General features: G+C 41.0%; 1 protein-coding gene across 13 annotated transcripts in view; it reads left to right on the plus strand.

Moving 5' to 3' along the window:
- The window catches only part of Chd9 (chromodomain helicase DNA binding protein 9), a 220,642-nt gene extending 212,335 nt beyond the window's left edge, over positions 1–8,307 (plus strand). For all 13 annotated transcript variants that reach the window (XM_075976847.1, XM_075976854.1, XM_075976851.1 and 10 more), the window contains 2 exons: positions 264–368; positions 4,887–8,307. In XM_075976847.1, coding sequence (XP_075832962.1) covers positions 264–368; positions 4,887–5,756 — 975 coding nt within the window. In that variant the 3' untranslated portion in view covers positions 5,757–8,307. The remainder of the gene's footprint in view (positions 1–263; positions 369–4,886) is intronic.
- Positions 8,308–16,384: the final 8,077 nt, after the last annotated feature.

A 16,384-nucleotide genomic window follows, 5' to 3' on the forward strand; every position in this document is an offset into this window, starting at 1 on the left:
CATGCCCATAAGCCAGTATGCTCTAAGCAGTACTTCAATAGAGATTTTCTTTGTCAATAATTCTAGGTGTGTCTGTCAAATTGACAGACACAATTAATGTGTTTATATATTATTTCCTAGATTGGAGTGATCCTTTCTTATGTAATTATACAAATTGTTGAAGGTTGTTTAAAAATGCATGTTTTAAAGAAATTCTATATCAAAAATCAAATAATTCCATACTTAGTTGTGTTAGCTGCTTTATTATCTCTGTTTGTTTACAGGTTGGAGGTGCATTTGCTCCCCCTTTGAAAGATTTATGTAGATTCCTGAAAGAAAATTCAGAATATGGAGTAGCTCCTGAATGGGGAGATGTTGTTAAACAGTCTGTGAGTATCTTACAAATGCACCATTTTAGAAATTAGAGCCACTTGATTATGTCTTGGATTAAACTTTCTTTTCAGAATAAGAATTTCATGAACATGTGTAAATGAAAATTTCTAGTCCTCCTGGTTCCACAGTCATCCAGTCCCGAAGAAACACACAGAGGCTTATATTAATCATAAACTGTTTAGCCTATTAGCTCAGGAGTATCAACTAGCTCTTACAACTTAAATTATCCCATAATTCTTGTCTGTGTTAGCCACGTGACTAGGTGCCTTTATCAGTGCAGCATTCTCGTCTAGCTTCCTCTGTATCACGGTGGCAACTGCATCTCTGCCTTTCCTCTTTCCAGAATTCTCTCAGTCTGGTCACCCTGCCTGTACTTCCTGCCTGGCTACTGGACTGGCCAATCAGCGTTTTTATTAAACCAATATGAGTGACAAATTGTTGCAGTGTACAAAAAGCGTTATCCCACAGCAAACATGTGACAATAGTTTTCGGTAGTTGATAACAGAGTAGAATGCAGAACCAGAGATTGCCCCCCCTTTTTTAATTGCAAATATTGTTTGGAGAGTGCCACAAAGAATAACCAAGCAGATATGCAAGAAATTTATAGATAATAATATTCATCATAAACAGGATCTTTGTGGATAGTCCAGATATGAGATTACAGAGCAGCACCGAGGACTCGCAGATTCTGCCAAAGATCAAAGCTGTTCCTCATGACCAAGGAAGTGAAAGATCTATTTGACAAGAACTTTAAGTCTTTGAAGAAAGAAATTGAAGAAATTTGGAAAATGGAAGGATCTCCCTTGCTCTTGGATTGCAAGGATCAACATAGTAAAAATGGCAATTCTACCAAAAGCAATCTATAGATTCAATGCAATCCCCATCAAAATCCCATCAAAATTCTTCACAGATCTGGAGAAGACAATAATCAACTTTATATGGAAAAACAAAAAAACCCAGGATAGCCAAAACAATCTTATACAATAAAGGATTGTCTGGAGGCATTACCATCCCTGACTTCAAACTCTATTACAGAGCTACAGTATTGAAAACAGCTTGGTATTGGCATAAAAACAGAAGTCGACCAATGGAATTGAATAGAAGGCCCTGACTTTAACCCACAAACCTATGAACACCTGATTTTCGATAAAGGAGCTAAAAGTGTACAATGGAAAAAAGAGAGCATCTTCAACAAATTGTGCTGGCAAAACTGGATGTCAATCTGTAGAAGAATGAAAATAGATCCATATCTATCACCATGCACAAAACTCAAGTCCAAATGGATTCAAGACCTCAATATCAGTCTGAACACACTGAACCTGATAGAAGAGAAAGTGGGAAGTACTCTACAACAGGAGACCACTTTTAATAACCCCAGAAGCACAGACATTAAGGGCGTCATTGAATAAATGGGACCTCCTGAGACTGAGAAGCTTCTGTAAAGCAAAGGATACTGTCACTAAGACAAAAAGGCAACCCACTGACTGGAAGAAGATCTTCACCAACCCCGCAACTGACAAAGGTCTGATCTCCAAAATATATAAAGAACTCAAGAAACTAGACCGTAAAAGGCTAATCAACCCAATTATAAAATGGGGCACTGAGCTGAACAGAGAATTCTCAACAGAAGAAGTTCAAATGGCCAAAAGACACTTAAGGTCATGTTCAACTTCCTTAGCGATCAGGGAAATGCAAATCAAGACAACTTTGAGGTACCATCTTACACCTGTCGGAATGGCTAAAATAAAAAACACCAATGATAGCCTTTGCTGGAGAGGTTGTGGAGAAAGGGGTGCCCTCATCCATTGCTGGTGGGAATGCAAACTTGTGCAACCATTCTGGAAAGCAGTGTGGCGGTTTCTCAGGAAATTCGGGATCAACCTACCCCTGGGCCCAGCAATACCACCCTTGGGAATATACCCAAGAGAGGCCCTATCATACAACAAAAGTATATGCTCAACTATGTTCATAGCAGCATTGTTTGTAATAGCCAGAACCTGGAAACAACCTAGATGCCCTTCAATGGAAGAATGGATGAAGAAAGTATGGAATATATACACATTAGAGTACTACTCAGCAGTAAAAATCAAGTACTTCTTGAATTTTGCATGCAAATGGATGGAAATAGAAAACACTATCCTGAGTGAGGTAAGCCAGACCCAAAAAGAGGAACATGGGATGTACTCACTCATATTTGGTTTCTAGCCGTAAATAAAGGACATTGAGCCTATAATTCGTGATCTTAGAGAAGCTAAATAAGAAGGTGAACCCAAAGAAAAACATATAGGCATCCTCCTGAATATTGACCTTCATCAGGCGATGAAAGGAGACAAAGACAGAGACAGACCCACATTGGAGCACCGGACTGAAATCCCAAGGTCCAAATCAGGAGCAGAAGGAGAGAGAGCACAAGCAAGGAACTCAGGACCGTGAGGGGTACAACCACACACTGAGACAGTGGGGATGTTCTATCAGGAACCCACCAAGCCCAGCTGGCCTGGGTCTGAAAAAGCCTGGGATAAAACCGGACTCGCTGAACATAGTTGACAATGAGGACTACTGAGAACTCAAGAACAATGGCAATGGGTTTTTGATCCTACTGCACACACTGGCTTTGTGGGAACCTAGGCAGTTTGGATGCTCACCTTACTAGACCTGGATGGAGGTGGGTGGTCCTTGGACTTCCCACAGGTCAGGGAACCCTGATTGCTCTTCGGACTGAGGAGGGAGGGGGACTTGATCAGGGGAGGGGGAAGGAAATGGAAGGCGGTGGCGGGGAGGAGGCAGAAATCTTTTTTTTTTTCTCAGTTCTCTCTGATGAACAGGATGAATCCTCACAAACTGGTTCTCTAAATTGCTAACAACCTAATTAAACAGCTTTGTGTGTTTAAAAAAAAATGTGTCTGCGAAGAATATCTGAGCTGAGTGGGTGGTGGTTCACGCCTTTAATCCCAGCACTCTGGAGGCAGTGGCAGGCAAATCTCTGTGAGTTCGGGCCAGCCTGATCTACAGAGTGAGGAACAGCCAAGGCTATACAGAGAAACACTGGCTCAAAAATACCAAACAAACAAACAAAAAGACTATCTAGTGTCAAAAGAGGAAATATTGGAAATATATTAAGTACCTTTATAGTTTAGATCTTGGGCTATTAAAGCCCAACTGTATCATTTCTATAGGTTTTCAAATGGAAAAGACAAGCTATAGAAATAAATTCAGGGTAATTATGTTTTAGTTTTGGAAAGGGGTAGGGATGGTCATAAAATAAGTGTGAAAGCAAATGATGCGTTGTACACTCTAAACAGTAGTAGTGGTGTGGCTGAGTGGTGGGAGAAACATGGTTTTGTTCCATTTGTATTTATTATTGTACATTCTACAGTGAGCCATAATGCTTTTAAAGAGAAAAGGAAGTTGACCAATTAAAACCAAACAAAAAGTAGTCCCATTAGGTTTCTCCTTAAACGACTGTCTACATCTGCATCACCACAGATTGACCACTAAGCACATGGCTCAAGGTGTGCTTGGTTTAAAATACACACTTTGGGGGAAGTTGGAGGCTTAGTTTAGAAAAAATATAACATATCTCAATTTTTATACAATATATAATGCAGTAAAAATATTTGTGTTTTACTCCATTAGCCTATAGTACTAAAATTTGTGTGGTCACTAGAAAATTTTAACTATGTATGTGACTTGTATTACATTTCTACTGGACAATGCTGTTGCAGAGGTTATAAAATAAAACTCCAAAGAGTTTTGTATCCTAGAAAAATCATAGGAGTATTTCACAAAAGTAGTACAGATGACCATTTGTCCTGTTTTTGGTCACTTTCTATTAGCAGGTACCACTGCTGTTCTCAGCCAGGTGTTAAGCCCTCATCTTAATTCTTCACCAATATGTGATTATTTACCAAATATAGAACACACTTTTTTGAATATAATATAAATTCATAAATCCTCCTGGCTCTCAAACATTTCCAAGTGATAGATGTATACCCAAGCACCAAAGTCCCCATGGTATCCAGATGATAATGAGTATTAATGCATTTTCCCTTTTGAGTGTAACTTTTGTGTCTTGGCTACGTTTACCTTAATCCCAAAGTGACTGTCAAGATTGATTTTAAGCATCTCAATTTAACCTCAATTTTTTGTTTCTTTCCCCTGTCCTTCCTGTGTTGCTTTCCGCGATCAGAAGGATCTGAGCAAGTGGTGATGTGCACCAAGAAAGAGTTATGAAAATATGCTTGATAATGTTTCTTTGGTTCTTAAATTTTCTGTCCTACAAACGTAAGCTTTACAATATAAAGAAAACTAAATGCCTCTTTCATTATGATTTTTTTAAAAAATGGGGGCTGAGGGATAGTTGGTTGAAGCCACAAGTTAAACAAGTTATATCTTTCATAATTATTTCATATCAATATAGAATAAGTTTATGAATAGCTACCTCTTAATAGGCTATTTGATAAGCTGATTTTGTCTTCATGTAGCTGTTATTAATGAATATGTATTTTCTCCAGGGTTTTCTTCCAGAAAGTATGTTTGAACGTATTCTCACTGGTCCTGTTGTGAGAGAGGAAGTAAGCAGGCGCGGGAGAAGGCCTAAAAGTGGAATTGCCAAGGCTGCAGCAGCAACAGCTGCTCCCACCAGCAGTGTGCCAGGCAATCCTTTGTTGGCCAATGGATTGCTTCCAGGTGTGGATCTCACAGCTCTTCAGGCCTTACAACAAAATCTACAAAACCTGCAGTCACTACAAGTGACTGCAGGGTTAATGGGCATGCCTGCTGGCCTTTCCTCAGGAGGAGAAACTAAGAACATGGCTGCCATGTTCCCCATGCTACTGTCAGGAATGGCGGGATTACCAAATCTGCTCGGCATGGGAGGACTTCTGTCGAAGAGTGCAGAATCTGAGGCCGACGGAAAGAAAGGAAATGACTCTAAGGAGCCAGAAGGAAAAAAAGAAAGGACAGAGAGCCAAAGTTCAGAGAATGGAGGAGAAAGCTGTGTGTCAGGTTCTCCTTCAACTTCCTCCACGGCTGCGTTGAGTCCAGCTGCAGCTGCCAAGCCCGTAGCTCTTAACCCACTATTGCTGTCTAACATACTTTACCCAGGGATGCTGCTCACTCCAGGCCTTAATCTTCATATTCCAACCTTGTCTCAGTCCAATACTTTTGATGTACAGAAAAACAAAAATAGTGACTTAGGTTCATCTAAGTCAGTAGAAATAAAGGAAGAAGATTCCAGAGTTAGAGATCAGGAAGAGAAGGGAGGAACTGAGCCTAGTCCTCTCAATGAAAACAGCACAGATGAGGGTTCAGAGAAAGCTTCATCCGGGTCTGATAGCACATCATCATCATCTGAGGATTCCGACTCAAGCAATGAAGATTGATTGGGGACTCTGCACTTCATCTAAACTGGTTTTCCCTTTTCTTTAAGTACTAACTGTAAATACCCCGGTGTTGAGTGCATCAGTAACTTTCTGACAGAGCATTTCAGTTGTTTGTTTAGAAGTGCAAACTGCTTTCAGAGACGTTTTGCATGTCTTATTTCTTAAGATCCATAAGTTTCTGAACTCGGATGTACTATCAGATACATACACGTATAAAGTTACAACAAAAGGCATTATAATTTTGTTGGGGGTTAATTTTATGGAAATGATGCTCAATAAGAGTTGTATATTTAATATATTTGCAGTGAACACAGAATACTTTATGCATATTACTGATTTAATTTGAATATAGTTTTACAGCCTCCTTGACACCTATAATTTACAGATCAAAACTCAGCAATAATTTGGGCAGCTAATGAATGTCATGAAAGCTGTAGACTCCACGTCACCATTCATTGCTTTAATCACACGAAGACGCTCTAGTGTTGTGATGCACTGCTGATGTTTCCAATTCAGGTACAAGTATGTTTTAAAGAAGAAATAAGTTTCCCAATCAGCCAATTTATCTGGCTACCTGTTACCTCAGCTGAGTTAGTTTAGGAAGTTTACATTCGTTTCTAATTCTGTACTTGTTTTCAGGGGTTTTTAAACACATCCTATATATCATGTCAATCTGGCAAGGAACATGACTTGCATTTTACTGCGCCTAACTCAGAAATCAGTAAAAATGAAGTCATAAAATAATCTTGTGTCATATGGCTTTGGCACCCTGTACACATACATTAAAACTTTTTGAAGTTTGGCCTCCTATTGCAAATAATTATGTCTCAGATGAATAATGTCTTGTTTCCAGGGTTCAGAAAGGCAAACTCATGAACACCACTGAGAACTTTCAACAGCGCCCTTCACGTAGAAGAAAGTGTTTGTTTGCTTTATTTGTATAGGTTTCTGTTTGTGTCTGATGTCCTGGAAATATTCCGAAATAACAGGTAATAGTAGTCAAGTAATATGCAGATAGTTTGACTTAATTGAGTTTCTAGGAGTAAGAAGACAGCATGTTACCCGGAGTCAGTGTTGGGCCGTCAGCTCATAGCAAATGCTGAGCTGCCCACTTTGGAGATGCACTTTGACTGATCTCAGAATGATGTACAAACTATACCTACGAAGTCCAAGGCTTCTGTTCTGTTTCTTACAATCCTTTATCATGTACAATTTGTCTGCTATTTGATTTGTGATATCATTTCTCCTGCTAAAGCTGCTATCATTCTGACACGGTAGAGGTCCAAGGTTTACCTTTATACACATCAGAAACAATTAGAACCTACTTAGACATTCTGAGGAGAGATAAATCTTAGCATTTCCTGGTGTCTAAATAAATCATGGTAAAGTTTGCAAGGTGGTAAATTTCAGAGGAGTGCCCCAGTTCTCTCCTATAGGAAAATTAACTTCCAGTGTGTTTTACTAGAGCTGTTGTTTGTCATGGACTAAGTGATTGTACTGGGTTTCCCAAGACCTTTACCAGTAAATTATGTTTCTGTATGTAAAAACGTAACCCATTATTAGACGATGTTAAATGTATTTACCAAATTTATATAAATTCCATTGGGATTGTATTATTAATTTTTTGTATTTTCTCAAAATAGTACCTTGAATTGATAGTTCTTTATGCAATGTCTTAGCAATAGTCACTGTAATGCCCATCCAGGAGCAGTGGGTAGTAATTCCTCATCATGAAAATGATATATTACATACTTAGTGTGTTCCCTTTGCAGTATTGCACTTTTGTTTAACTAGAACACACCTGTGAGATAGCCAAAGTTTTCCAGACAGTTACCTTGGTTTGCCAGTGGAGTGTTTCAGCACCACCCGTATCCCCTCCTTCCTCTAGGTCTACCCACATCATCTTTATTCCTGTCTTTCCCAATTAAAAGGAAAAAAATGAGGTTAAAAGAACTTAGATCTTGTCATTAAAATCTAATTTATAGCAAAATCTATGAGATAAAGTATTTTCCTAATTATGGTCTAATAAATTTGGGTAACATCCTAGTGATTCTCTTTCTATATATAATAAGGCAGTTACCGTTTTCAAAGCATTAAGGCTAATGTTAACTTTAAACATTCTCTTGGGTTTCAAGACATTTCTTTGTAGATGGCTTGGGGGAAAGTTGTTGAGGTGTCAGCTAAGAAAAACATGCAGATACGGAGATGTAAAGTTAAGGGTAAGAAGAAGAGTCGCCGGAATGACATCGATCCTAACGTTGCAGTGGAAAGGATATCCCAGTATGTGTCGGTAGTTACTGAAAGACGTATAGCTGGTGTTGCCTTGTATTTTAGCCGTTGTTTCAGGTTTCATGGTTCAAGTCTTAGTCCAATTTTTCTTTTGGACATTTGCAATATTTACCAGTTGTGTTTTGTGTAGTCTAAATTTGCTTTCTGTAGTTGAGCAAACGTCTTAAAAAGTCATTTGTAATTTATTAAATTACTTTCTATGATGTTCTATAGAGCAAATGGAAGTTTAATTATTTTTTATTAAACATATTCTTTGACTATCCATGATGTCAGCCTCCATACATGACAGTAATTTTTCACTTGAGTTTTATATATAATTTATCTTACTCTAGTTATAAAAGAAACGATAGTTATAAATCTTCAAAAACACTTTAGAAGAAATGTGTACTTTGGAAGAAATGCTTAGAATGTTGGTGGTTGTCTGTTTTTATTAGGCCTTTGCCACCCAGGCTTGTCTCAAACCCAGGGCTCAGTGATGTACTAGGGTTTTGAATTTTCTATATTTACATTTATAATAACATCTTAACTGTCAGATTTTCATTTTCAGTTCATTCTTTGTTCATTCATATTGATGTCTGCGTAAAAAGGAAGTAGCTCCTTAAGAGTCTTAAGTGTCAAAACCCATGTCTAGAGAGTAACCTCCACCCTAATGCCAAACATTGTGTTTCCTTTTCTTCCCCTTGTACCCCTAGAACTTCCAAAAGGACTAAAAAGACAAACCTCGCCTTTTTTCCCCTTTTTTTCTTTCTTTTTTTTTTATTTATAGCCCGAAACAGGGTTTCTGTGTTGTTCTGGCTGTCCTGGAACTCACTTTGTAGAACTCAGACTCACAGAGCTCCATCCTGTCTCTGCCTCCTGAGTGCTGGTATTAAAGGCTGTGTTCCACCACCACGTGGCTAACCTCGCCTCTTAAAGCTGTTCCTTTTGGAAATCAATAATTAACTCATGGCCATAAGCATTTTTTCTGACTCATTGCCATTTTTGGCAGAGTGGTTTGCAAACATTTACAAAAACTTCTCTCACTATGGAGATAAAAATGGGGTCTTCCTCTACTTCATCTAGTTTTCGCCCAGAGGAGCAGTCTCCACGGCTGCAGGCAGAGCTGGCTGAGTTGGGTGTTTTTGAGAAAACACATATTGAGTGTATGTGTGTCTGAAGTGACATATTTCAGATTTTGTGAAGAATAGGTACTTGTGAGGAGGACATGTCAGAGACAGCCATGGAGGATGCCTTGTAACAGGCAGTGGTGGGTGATGTAAGGACTGCTAGCCAAAGAACGCCCACTGGGACCACAGTGCGGACCAGTTTGCTTCAGAGCCTCCTCCATAGGACGCATTGCCAGCACCTTGATGGGATTTTGTTTCCAGCCTCAACTGTGAAGAATAAATCTTCCACTTTGTGGCATTAGAGAAAAAGCATACGCTCTCATACTAAATTACAATATATAAGTGTACTGTTTGTAATACTCTGGACCACACTAATACTAGCAGTAAACATGCTTCCTCTTACTGTTACTTGAGGTGCTGAGAGTTGAAACCCACAGCCTCTCACATGCTAGGCAGACGCTTTGCCATTGAGCTACACTGAGCATACTTCCTGTTTCCTCTGTTTAAGGATCTTAGTTTAGGTTGCCAAGTTCATAGAGAAACTATCACTCATAATTCTTACTATCATTAGAAATATTAATTTATCTCAGTTCCTTAACAAAACTAAACAAACTGCCTAGTTCAGCAAAACTCAGTATTTTTATTTTCTTCAAATTGTTCTTTGGGATCAAAGGGTGACAGCACATACCCTTTGATCCCAGCACTCAGGAGGCAGAGACAGGTGGATGGATCTCTGTGTGTTCAAGGCCAGCCTGGTCTACAGAGTGAGTTCCAGGACAGCCAGAGCTGTTACACAAAGAAACCCTGTCTCAAAAAACAAAAACAAAAAATTACTATTTTCCTTGGTGAAAAATAAGACTGCATATTAGAAAACATGGGAGGAAAAGCGGAAGCACAAAGTAATCACCCGGAATACTCCACCCACGACGATGCCTCGTCCTGAATGACCTTCATAGTCAGGGTGACTGTTAGTTATGCGGTGTGTGTGATCAGAGTGGGGGTGATTGATAGCCTGGTGTGGTAGCTTGTGCCTACAATCCCCGGGCCAAAATGAGGTCGCACCTTGCTGTGGAAGGAAAACAGAAGGCAGGTAAACTGTACATACTATTTTACAGCCTGCTTATTTGTGCTCTTTCAAGGCAAGGTCTCCTGTAGCCCAGGCTTGTCTAGTACTTGCTACGCTGCCAGGGATGAACTTGGACTTCTGAAGCTCTTACCTCCACCTAGCAGGTGCTAGAAATGTGTTGCTATAACTGCTGTTACCATGCTCTGAACTGAACACGGTTATTCTTGCATGTCAGGGGAGCCGTCTCCCAGCTGAACCACATCTCCCTGCAACCTGCTTATTTCATTTACTGTACCAGGTCATTACAGAATCTTACAAATTGTCAGGTTTTCTGCTGTTCCACCACACGGCTCATTGAGTGCCTACTTACTGAATATTTAAAATGAGATTTTAGTATTAAGCCAGTTAAACATAATGCATCTTGTGTTTTTTGATTTTGATTTGTGGGTGTTTGGGTTTTGTGGTGCACTGTACACTCCACTACTGAGTAGCATGCCCAGTGCTTTGTAGTTAAATAGTTGTTTAGTTGGTTTTGAGGAAGGGGGATTTGTTGCTGTTTTTTGACACATGTACTGTCCCTGAACCATCCTCCACCATGTGTGTGTGCGCGCGCGTCGCGTGTGTGTGTGTGTGTGTGTGTGTGTGTGTGTGTGTGTGTGTGTGTGTGTGTGCGCGCGCGCGCGCGCGCGCGCGCGCGCGTGCGCCCTGAAGGTCAGAGGTCAATACTGGAGGCAGGGTCTCTCACTGAACCTGGTATGTACTGACTGGACAGCAAGTGCTAGGGACCTGCCTCTCTCCACCCTCCTGCACTAGGGTCACAGATGAACATAACTGTGCCTTACTTTGATGGCTGCTGGGGATCCAAGTTCAGGTCCTCATGCTTGCTCAAGATCATAGGTGAAGCACATGGGCCCAGCTTTTTATGTGGGTGCTAGAAATTCGCACTTAAATTCTCATGCTTTCATGGCAAGCAGACTTAACTGAGCCATCTCCCCAGCCCCAGTGTTTTGGGGCTTTTTTGAATAGGGTCTTTGGTGCACACTGGTCTGGAACTCAGCTGCCTCAAATTTCACAGAGCTTTTGGTTTACTTGATGCAGGGCCTCATGCTTTTGCCCACTCTTGTCTGGAACTTGGACTCAAGTGATCCTCGTGCCTCAGCCCCCTGAGCGCTGGGAGTATAGTGTGCACCAGTGCTCTCGGCTTCAATGGCAAGTTTTAAATGTTTATATGATCATTTCAATCTCCCTCCTTTATGGCTTCCATTGTTAATATTTTTCTCATACAAAAATATTTAGCCGGCCGGGCGGTGGTGGCGCACGCCTTTAATCCCAGCACCCGGGAGGCAGAGGCAGGCAGATCTCTGTGAGTTCGAGACCAGCCTGGTCTACAAGAGCTAGTTCCAGGACAGGCTCCAAAACCACAGAGAAACCCTGTCTCGAAAAAAAAAATATTTAGCCCCCAAATTACACATATATTTGCTTTTATGTTCTTTATTAAAAAATACTCAATATGTTTATTGCCTTAGAATTTATATTTGGTTACATAGATTAAGATAGGAATCATAATTAAAATTTTTACAGATAATTAGTGCTCTAACATTATTTACTATATCTCCACTGATTGAACATGCCAGCCTTTATCACAATTAATTCACACAGTATTTAAGACATATACATATTATAATCACATTTCTTTTTGGCCGTGCTAAGCGCACTGCAAAACTAAAAAGTGCCTGAAACAGAACCCAACCCAACAAAAGGAGAAAGGGACAGTGATTCAAGAAAAGGTAGAGTTTCTAATATTCCAGTGTCAATCATGGATAGAACAGGGAGGTAGGGGGCTAACAAGAGCCTCCAGGGCTTAAACAACTCCCTGAACCCTCTAGGCTATACCCTGGGCCATTGAACAGTCTCTCAGATTTTATGGTTAAAGCAGAAAACGTGCTTTCTAACCACAGTAGAAATTGTGGAAATCAGTAACAAAGATTTGATATTCACAAATATGTGAAAATTAAACAGTGTTTTCCTAAATAACCAATGGGTCAAAGAAGTGATCTCAAACTAGGGAAGAAATGAAAGTACAACATAGTCAAAGTACATGGAAATGTGTAGCTTTAAACATCCACGTGAAGAAAAGTGGGGGAAGGTGAAGGGATTCCAGCCAGCCTGAGCATAGATAGCAAACATGGCTGTGGCAGGCTTTGCCTGTGTCCCCCATTCCTTCTACCTTGATAAACCAGTAGATTATATTTCTAAAGCTACTCACCAAGGTCTATTCCCTTGGCCACTTCCTCCTCCTGAGGCCAACTACCAAGGTCCAGCTATCAAAGCATTGAAATCTAGCAATCAAAAGCCACCTTTGACTCACCTAATTAATATGTCTAATTAAAACGAAACACTTCATCCTAACATGGGCACAAGAGGTGATAGAATGAAATACCTCATCCTAACATGGGGTTCCCCCTCCCCTGTTTTTTTTAAGATTTAGTTATTATGTACACAATGTTCTATCCTCATGTATGCCTGCTGGCCAGGAGAGGGCGCCAGATCTTATTACAGGTGGGCGTAAACTCTCATGTGGTTGCTGGGAATTGATCTCAGGAACTCTGGAAGAGCAGTCAGTGCTCTTAACTACTGAGCCATCTCCAGCCCCTCCCCCTTTAATTTTACAAACTGCCGTTTGCCTGTGTGCCAGTCAAAGGTAATCCTTTGTTCCCTTCCCCTTCTCCCTCCTACTCCATCTCCTATCTTTGTCCCTTATCCCTGCCCTCTGTCCCTCTGGAGCAAAGAAATCTCCTTTGTGCTGAGAATTTGGTCTTGGGGTGTCTTGCCTGGTTCCTCAGCCCTCTACAGAGGGGGCTAAGTGGGTAAAGACACTTGCCATGAAACCCGACAGCATGAGTCCAATCCTGGGACCTACTTGGAAAAGAACCAACTCCTACAAGTTATCTTCTGACTCTGTGACTCGCACGTCCACATATATGTAAATGTAATGAAAATAGAAAATAAAACAATGAGGCTCTCAAGATAATTGATTTTGGTAGTATTTACAAAACTCACTTTAAAAAAATATTTTTGTCATAATTTGAGCAAAGTTTGTCAGGCTTTTAACTATGTAGAAAACAGTTTTGAAATCAAGTCATGGGGCTGGAGAGATGGTTCAGAGGTTAAGAGCACTGACTGCTCTTCCAGAGGTCCTGAGTTCAATTCCCAGCAACCACATGGTGGCTCACAGCCATCTGTAATGAGATCTGGTGCCCTCTTCTGGCTAGAAAGCATACAGACAGAACACTTTACATAATAAAAAATCTTTAGAAAAAAGAAAGAAGGAAAGAAAGGAAGGAAGAAAGAAAGAAATCAAGTCAGAAAAAAAAATCTCAAGATGAGCTGCTCTGCTGGCTCTAAGAAATCCAATCAGACCATATTAAAACACATCAAATGCCTGTGTTTAATAGATCCTGGTCCCAGGTGGCCAGGAGAGCATGGCAAGGGAAAGACAGAGAGCATTCACAAACACACAAACCACATGTTCTTCTTTCCTACACAAGCCTAAATAGCCTGGGGGAGTGGTCCTGACCCTCCCCAGAGAGGGGTCAGTGCTTGGCAGGCTGGGAGTTGGAGTCCAAACCAGGGCAATTGCCAGGCCAGGGGCTTCCAATCATTGAGAAAGTCTGTTTTTGACTAAGCAATGACTAAATGTTATACAAAAGCTAAAAATAAAATCCAGTACTTATTCAACCCTGGTAAAGCTTCCCTTCTTGGGTGTTCAATACCAAATCTTGGAGCCCTAAACCAATGAGGAGTAAAGGGGCTAAAAGGACAGAGACTAGTTTGACCCTTGCCTTCCAAGGGCAGCCATGAACTGTAAGATTGGGCCCTTTTAGAAGAGAATCACCAGAGCCAAATGTCCTCTTTGTTCCCAAGAGTCTTAGGGCTTTCTTACTGTGAAGAGACACCATGACCACAGCAAATCTTATAAGGAGAACATTTAATTGAGGGTGACGGCTTAGGGTTTCAGAAATTCAGCCCATTATCATCACAACAGGGACAGCATGGTGATTTGCAGGATACCAAGGTGGGAGGGCTACATCCTGCAGGCTAAAGGAAGTCAACTGAGATACTGTGGTATTCCGAGCATAGGAAACCTCAAAGCCCACCCCCAAAGTGACACACTTCCTCCAACAAGGCCACACCCACTCCTACAAACCCACCCCTCCTAATAATGTCACTCTCTAAGAGATTATGGGGGCCAATTACATTCCACTCCATGGGCCCCATAAGCTTATAACAAGATCATAATGCAAAATGCATTTATTCCAACTTCAAAAGTCCCATAGTCCATAACAGTCTTAACAATGTTTAAAAGTCCAAAGTTCAAAGTCTCTTATGAGATTCATACAGTGGCATAGGATATAAATTACCATTCCAGATCCCATTACCATAGGATATACATCCCCCTTGCTATGCAGCAGAGCATAGCAAGGAAATATTGGATCAAAGCAAGACCAAAAGCCAGCTGGGCAAACTTCAAAACTCAAATTTTAGGGGAAATGGGTGATTTCTTTTAGGGCTCTCCCCAAACCCCCCTTTGAACTCATGTATGGACAGCCGATTTTAACGGCCTCTCACCTAAAACCTCTCCCCTTCCTGATCACCTGCTGACCCCACTGTTATCCCATCTTCGCTCCCTATTATGGGATTTTACCGAGAACTCATTGTGTCAACCATGTGCCAATTAAAATAGGAGATCAGGTACTATTCTCTCCCCAGACCAGTGCCCTTCACCCATTTCCCCTAAATGCCAGGGCCCCTTTAAAGTAATTCTTGTAACATCCACAGCTGCCAAGCTCGAGGCACTCTCTCATTGGATTCACCTGTCTCACCTTAAACCTTTTACTCTTCCAGCTCAAGATACCCCCTCCTATACAGTAACTCAAATGGGGCCCTGCTCCCTTAAGTTCCAGAGGACACCAAGATCAGCCACTTTTTCTCCAGTTCCAGAAAAATAAAAGTTTCATCACCGTACTCAACCCTCCTGTGCCATATACTCTCCCTCTCCCTCTTCCTCTTATCTGCTTTACCAACTTCTCTATATCTCCAATGTCATACTTAAATTTCTAGTTAACCACTCTGCTGTTATTAGAGAGACCATCATTAAACATAGAGCCAGAGATACAAGGATTGTCAAAAGCCCAGATGGTAAGAAACAATAACGAGCTTGGGGAATTCACAGCCCCAGACTCCAAAAACTCACAACAGACTTTAACATAACAGGTTCATCACTGACTGCAGCAGTGTCTCCTGGATGTTAAGGTAATACCATGATGCTGAAGAGAACAAGTGCCTTAAGATCTGCTTCAGGTAAAACATTAAGGGTCTGATAATTTTCATTCTGATAATTCTCCCTTTTCCTCCCTCCTACCCACCGTCTTCCATTCCAACACTATATCATCATAATCATAAGCTTTTAATATGTCTAAAATTTATTTCTTTAAAAACATTTTTTTCATAAGCTCCAGGTAGCCAATTGGACCTATCTAAATGGACCAGACTGGCCCAGAATAAGTATCATTTAATTCTTCCCTTATCATTCCTGGTCTCGGGAACCCCTGGGAAATTCCCTCTTCCACCACCCCAACCTCTTTATCTACCATCTAATCAACAGGATCTAAAACTCTTTTTTTTCAGACATAATTTCCTGCCTTTCCAGCATCTTGCGAGGTCCAAGCTGCCAGCCAGCCAGTGCTGCAGAGTGTGGAAAAAACAAAAAACACAGAAGTAATCAGCTACCCCAGGACGCGGTCAAGCATCTCAACTCTCCGATGTCCACAAAATCAGCAGGAATAAGTCACAAGAGACCTTATGACACCCCATTCCCATCCATTAAAGACCCCAACCCCCCAACTTTTCATAATAAACAAAAGGGTGGAATGTTATGAGTTCAGCCCCAATAAGGCTGACACTTCAAGATTCTAGGGCCACGCATGTGCCGACAAGCCCTCAGGCAGCTGTGCCTAATGGCCCCAGGGATGTTAAAGGGCCCCACATGACCCACGTGCAGTGTGGCTGGTGTGGCTGCATCATCCACATATGACTCAGCTAAGTCCTTGCATGCATGCGTGAGCCCTGTCATCTACATATGACATAGTCATGTCAACCCACTGTGT

This window comes from Microtus pennsylvanicus, chromosome 6, assembly GCF_037038515.1.
Source record: "Microtus pennsylvanicus isolate mMicPen1 chromosome 6, mMicPen1.hap1, whole genome shotgun sequence".
NCBI classification, from domain to species: Eukaryota; Metazoa; Chordata; class Mammalia; order Rodentia; family Cricetidae; genus Microtus; species Microtus pennsylvanicus.